The 6,490-nt window shown below is 34.3% G+C and overlaps 1 protein-coding gene across 1 annotated transcript; it reads left to right on the plus strand.

The window, feature by feature from the left end:
- Positions 1 to 327: 327 nt before the first annotated feature.
- On the plus strand, positions 328 to 5,256 carry LOC130981216 (uncharacterized). The gene is made up of 17 exons (XM_057904826.1): positions 328 to 394; positions 476 to 588; positions 690 to 798; positions 873 to 937; positions 1,047 to 1,085; positions 1,421 to 1,517; positions 1,617 to 1,713; positions 2,128 to 2,191; positions 2,270 to 2,346; positions 2,443 to 2,521; positions 2,843 to 2,919; positions 3,014 to 3,098; positions 3,185 to 3,253; positions 3,340 to 3,407; positions 3,495 to 3,543; positions 3,728 to 4,184; positions 4,799 to 5,256. The coding sequence occupies exons 1-16, from the start codon at positions 328 to 330 to the stop codon at positions 4,085 to 4,087; spliced, it is 1,515 nt and encodes a 504-aa protein (XP_057760809.1). The 3' UTR covers positions 4,088 to 4,184; positions 4,799 to 5,256.
- Positions 5,257 to 6,490: the final 1,234 nt, after the last annotated feature.

Below are 6,490 nucleotides of genomic sequence, written 5' to 3' on the forward strand. Positions count from 1 at the left end.
TACATTAGAATTTAATTTTTAAAATATTTTTTTAAAAATATATATTTACTGTTAGATATTTTTATCATATTTTTAAATTATTTAAAAATATTTTTATTAATAATAAAATTTAGATGTATTCTTGGTAGCCACAAAATTACAATAAAAAAATAAGAGAAAGAATTCGATTTTCCCGCCATCGATTGATGTCCCGCTAAAACCTTCATTTTTACTTGTTCGCATCTTCGGTCTTCCATCTTCTTCTTCTTCTTCTTCTTCTTCTTCTCTGATTTCATTGCTTCTTTCACCTCATTTCCCTCTTCTCTCAATCCTTCAACCAAAATCACGATGGACGTTACAAAACGTAGCACCGTCTTCACCCAAATCGCTTCAAGGGAGCTCAATTCCTTCCGAGGTTTCCATCACTGACTTCAAAGCTTTCATTTTTTTTTGTTTTTTTTTTTCCCTTACGATTTTCATTGTGTGATTTTTTCAGTTCGCAAACGGCCTTACATGGATGGATTCGTCACTGGATTCGTGGAACACGGTGCTGTTGGAGTTCACCACAGCGAAGATGGTACCATTCCCATGTCCCTCTCTTTCTGTAAGGTACCACCACATTGCTAACACTAACCTTCTCAACTTTGTTTATTCAGACCAAAGCCCTAATTTTTGTTGGCTCAAAATTATTTACTTATTTCAAATTTCAGACTCCCAAGTATTCACACATTCTGGCTTTATCTGATGAAGATGGATACCTAACCTTATTTGATTCGCGTAAAAAATTCTCCGTATTATCCTCGTTTGAAGAAAATGCAGGTTTGTTTTGTTTTTGTTCGATGTTTGAATTTTGCATGACTTTTGGTGGGAAATTTACACTGTTTTAATCTCAGAGAAAGCGAAGATCTGTGAGTGGGTTTCGCATCTTAATGCCGTGTTTGATATCTGTTGGATTAAGGTAACCCACAATTATGCAGTCATATATTCACATTTTATTTTTGAATTTAATTTGATAAACTGTCTTCGTACTAATGTCTCATAAGATTATGCTTTACAATTCTTTTCAGGAAGACACACAGATACTCACAGCTTCTGGTGATCAAACAGTAAGTTATTATGTTTGTGGCTATCAGTTTAGTTTACTACTGTTGACTAAAACAATATGTGCAATTTGAATGAATTCGTGAATTTTTGAGCTGAGAATGTGTTGCTTTATTTCGGATAGATTGTTGCCATGCTACTTGCTAGGTATCCACTCAACAGCATTGCATATCCTTGAGTTTGCATTAGATATCCCCATTCTAAGTGTATCATTTCTGTTCATCTTATGCACCCATAGTTTTTAGGCTTTCATAAAACTCCATGAATAGATGTAGTGTACTATTAGTAGCTCAATTCAAACTAATTCCGTTTTCGATGTTACTATGTTGAACATTTACAGATGAAGGTATGGGATGTACAAGAAAAGAAATGTATTGGAGTGTTGACGGGGCACACAGGGAGTGTGAAGTCTATGTGTGCTCATCCAAATAATGCTGGTAATGTTTCATTCATCCAGAACTCTGGAATGTTTGCAACTGCAAAGCGATATATTAGCTGTTTATGTGTCTTACTACCTTTAATCTCCAAAATGACAGATATTATTGTCTCTGGTTCAAGAGATGGATCCTTTTGTCTCTGGGACTTAAGATGCAAATCGGCAACTAGGGGTAGACATGGAGAAGTTAGCATATGGTAAGTTTCTCTATATTTCTGCTGACCCTCTCCAAAGTTGTTTCCCCCCTCCCTGATTGTTAATCATTAGGGTAAAGTATTTTGTCCCTAACGTTTGTGATTTTCTTCAAAAATACTCCTAATGTTTAGTTATGTTAAATTTTGACCCTAATATTTTTGATTTTGTCAAAATTACCCTGAACGTTAATTTCATGTAAAATGGTAGGAACAAAATTGATAACTTCCAAGGATAGTTTTGACATAAATCGAAAATGTTAGGGACAAAGTTGAAAAATCGAAAACTTTAAGGACAAAATTGAATAAAATTAAACATTAGGTATAGTTTTGAAAAAAATTGCAAATGTTAGGAACAAAATATATACTTTATCCTAATCATTATTTTTATTGTAACAATGTTTTGGGTTGCTTCACTAGTTCAACGGCTGTTGTCAAAGGAGCACATCTTTCATCTCAAGCAAAACGTGTCAGAAAGGGCAAGGTTAGTTGCTTATGGTTTTTTTTTATAGTTCTTTTGAGTCACAAGCTAACCTTGTTAACAATGATTCTATTCGGTCAGGCCAAGTCCATGAGCATTACATCTGTTCTTTGTCTTAAGGACCAGGTTTCCATAGCCACTGCAGGGGCAGTGGATAGGTTAGTTGGAATCATTACTCATGAACTGCACATTGGATTTGTTATTTTTTATTTTCTTTGCTGAACTAATTGAATTTACTTTGCAATTGGTTTCAGTGTGTTGAAGTTTTGGGATACCAGAAATTTGAAAAGTTTTGTTACACAGGCATCCCCTCGTCCTCAGTCAACAGAAAAGGTTGGTTTAAAATGTACTGCAAAGTAGAAGTCTTTTTGTGTTTCTATACAGTCAGCATGTTATCTTATATGTAATATGAGGCTATCTGCGGGGTTAAATGTTCTCAAAATAATTACTTCACCATTCTTTGGAGTGAAAATGTATATTGGTAGAAATTGTCAGCTATATTGTGCTTTTCATGTCACTAGTATGCCATAGCAATGCTAATTTTTCATTCCTTCTACCATCATCATCATCATCTCGTCATTATTATTATTATTATTTCAGAAAGCTTAAATTGATAGATAAAGTTTTTGACAGTAATCTTCATTGTTATTTCAGGAAAGATTACATGGCATATCTAGCTTGTCCCAAGATGAAAGTGGTCTTTTTCTTTCAGCATCCTGCATGGATAACTGGTACTTCAGCCATTAACACTTTTTATCCATGAAATTTTCAATATGGTTGAGAAGACAAGTAAAATATAAAAATATATTGTCCTTTTTTATGCAGCATTTATCTGTATAGCATCCTTCAACTAGACAAGGGGCCTTTCAGATCTTTTCCTGGTTGTCCCATAGAATCATTTTTTGTCAAGGTAGATTAAACAAAACAAGTATTCTCAAATGTTTTGCATCCTGTTCTCCTAATTTTCTTACCTATTGCTGATCTGTGCAATTCCAGGCTGCCATTAGCCCAGATGCGTCTCAAATAGTCAGCGGTTCTAGTAATGGAAATGCCTATGTCTGGCAGGTAACAATTTCATATTTTTTATGATTTATTTTACCAAGATAGGTTGCAATTGTGATATGACTTTACTGAAAACTTCCAAAAATCAGATTAACAAGCCCCAAGCGACGCCTGTTATTTTGAAAAGTCATGATGCAGAGGTTACAGCAGTTGACTGGTAAATAGGAACTCTAGTGTGGTTTAGAATTTTAGTTCTCTTCATTTTAATTTGTACTTCTAAGTTCTAACAATAGTTACATTACAGGAACCGCTCTGAGATTGGTAAATTAGCAACTGCATCAGATGATTGCACAGTAAGCAAATTTATTTATTTATTTATTTATTTTAGTTCATTTAATTTGAGACCAAGTTGGGTTCCAAAACTAGATTATCATTTCGAAATTGCAATGTTAATTCCTTTACTGTCTATAACCTATTTTTAGTAGCAATGCTGCCTCTATTGCTTTAGCATTTTAACTTTCCAATTTCCATTTCTAGGTTCGGATTTGGAACCAAACCAATTATATCTGCGACAAAAAGACTTCATGTTCCATCCGCAGAAGAGTAATGGCAATGCCTTGTACAGAAAGCAAAATTCTACTGAACAATGAAGAAAAGTATCTAAAGTCAATAGACAATGAATCATTAGATCCCCCAATTAAGTTAGCCACTCCAATCACACCACCTAAAATTCTTGCACCTGAAGGGTGGCACAAGAACAAGTTGCCCACAGGATTCAATCAAACTTCATCATCTGAAAAGACTCCAGAATCTGCTTTGAAGAGCCCCTCATCTGTTTTGAACCCTCCATCTTCCTTGAAAAGAACTATCCGGGACTACTTTTTGGCATCTTCATGAATCTAATATGCTTGTTAAACTAACTAACTTTTGTTGTCGACTGACAAGTTGCACAGTGGCAAGAGTGGTTTGGAATTCATCAAATCATATTTTTTTGGTAAGCATATTTTTCCTGAGGTTTTCTAAAGCATTGTTTTGTTTTATTTGAACTGGTCTAGTGTCAGTTTTGTCTAAAAAATCTGAGGTAAACTATCAATATTGTCCTTGAGATTTTCTTAACCTATTTAGATTTTTAAATATTTCAAAAGTGACTCCATGTTGTTCCATTGGTTACTCTGTCAAAAGTCACTGGTGGAGATGGTGACATATACACCAAATGTCTGTTGTGGCAAACTTTGATGATGTAACCTTTGAATATTTTCAAAGATAAAACTAAACAATAAAAGTTAAAGGAACATTAAACGATGAGAATTTCAAATTATGTTATGGCCTTTCCCAATCTTCAGCTATTTCTTTTTTCAACTAAATTATGGAAAAACCTTAGGACAAAAACCTTAGGGTTTTATATAATATACATTCTTGGTATTCTTGATGCAGATAAAGTTGGGGATAACATTGAGTTATTTTTTAAACGTTTGAGAATAAATAGGATGAAATTAATGTTAGAGAAAACATTGATATTTAACTCAAAACATTTAGGACAAAAATGATATTTTATCCTATTTAAAATTATTGTAGACATTTATTAAGTCATTTGTTATCATTCTGCAGGTTATATGAAATGTAAATTGCTTCAAAGGGTTTGTTAGTTGTATAGGACTTCGTCTGTTGGATGATTCTTAAATCCTAAATTCAGATCAAGAATGGGAGGGGGAAGATTACATGATGGACAAATGTATAGTTCTACTGATTTGCTAAAGACATTGGGTGTGTACGATATCTACTTGATGAGCTTTGACATGTGGCTGTGACAATGTTCCGAGCAACACTTAGGTTAAAGATTGGTGCCCTACTAAACTATATGAACCTAAGCCTAAGTTGCTTGGTAGGTGCATCACAATCCCTGATCCCGGGATTTTGAAACTAGTTTTGATTTATCTTGTTGGCAGTGATCATTTCATGAATAGCAAGATTGGTAGATGAAAACATTACATTGCTAAAATTGATCAAAGTAGCACGTAGTTGATTCTTGATGAGTGAAAAATGGTCCTTTGGAGCTTGTTTGTAGAGTGCAAAAATAATGAAGAGTGAATGTTAATTTGATATCTTGTAATTAATCGTTTCACTTAAAGCGCATGGATTAATGTAGCACTAATGTCACTGAATGCTTGCTTGACGGAGTCAAGCTGGTGGAAAAATAGATTTAATGTGTTACCAAAAATTAAGAATTTAACCTACAAATAATGATTACATTGTGATATTTAGGATTATGTTTTAATGAAGATAAATTTTGATCGAGTCACTTTGTTTTCCGTGAGGAAGTTAGACTATTGTCATGGCTTGGACACATTTTATCGGTACTTGAACTTATTTAACCTCTTGAGTTAAGATTAATGTCAGTCTAACTCTCAAATACTAAAAAACACTTTGGTACTCAAATATTTATTACAAATGATTTACATATGATTCTTACACACAAACTCTAACTCTCACTCTTATATATAGCCATCTACCTCTTTAATGGATGGTTAGGATTAAATGTAATTAATGATTTAGATTAATCATCTAGAACCTTCATTACAAATATCTACCATACTACAACTTTTTAAATATTTCTAGATTCATTCATACTATTCTTCTTAGTTATATATATATACTCTTCTAAAATATTCTATGACCTTCCAGAGTCTTCTATAACCTTTTAGGGTATTCCGAGACCTTCTAGGACATTTTAGAACATTCCGGAACCATTTAGAGCATTCTCAAACACTCTAGAAAACTATACAAACACCGTTAAATTTAACTTTCTAAAATTTACCGTGACATTCTCCCCTATCTAATACGTAGATGTCCTCGTCGCGTTCTGTTCATGATAGCGCTCTAGGTGTTCTTGAAATTGCCACAGATCTTCGTGAGCTTCCTAGCTTCAGTTATCAGGAGTGCTTTCCACTTGATCAAGTATTGGATACTTGGTGATACACCTCTTCGTCGCACGATGCGATAAGCTAAGATCTCTTCGATTTCTTTATCAAAGGATCTAATCACCTCAGGCGGAGCACAACTCGAGTCACCTCTACTCGGTTCATCTTGGTCTACATGATGCAACCCTTCCTTGAAGGTATGCAAAATATCTCCTTCGACCATGGAAATGGCTGCCAACTCAGCCTTGCGGCTCAGCGCTTCTACTACCACATTAGTCTTGTCAGGCTTGTATTCAAATTCGAAATCAAACTCAGCTAAGAAATCTTGCCACCTAGCTTGTTTGGGGCTTAACTTCTTCTGAGTTTGGAAGTAGCTTGTAGC

The sequence above is a fragment of the Arachis stenosperma genome, chromosome 5, assembly GCF_014773155.1.
Source record: "Arachis stenosperma cultivar V10309 chromosome 5, arast.V10309.gnm1.PFL2, whole genome shotgun sequence".
Classification (NCBI taxonomy): domain Eukaryota; kingdom Viridiplantae; phylum Streptophyta; class Magnoliopsida; order Fabales; family Fabaceae; genus Arachis; species Arachis stenosperma.

What these genes read in the sequence shown, in the direction of transcription:
- LOC130981216 (XM_057904826.1), top strand. Translation starts at nt 328, where the DNA reads ATGGACGTTACAAAACGTAGCACCGTCTTCACCCAAATCGCTTCAAGG. An exon ending in TAGAATCATTTTTTGTCAAG is followed by an intron (nt 3,099 to 3,184) that starts GTAGATTAAACA and finishes GTGCAATTCCAG; the next exon opens with GCTGCCATTAGCCCAGATGC. An exon ending in CTGCATCAGATGATTGCACA is followed by an intron (nt 3,544 to 3,727) that starts GTAAGCAAATTT and finishes TTCCATTTCTAG; the next exon opens with GTTCGGATTTGGAACCAAAC.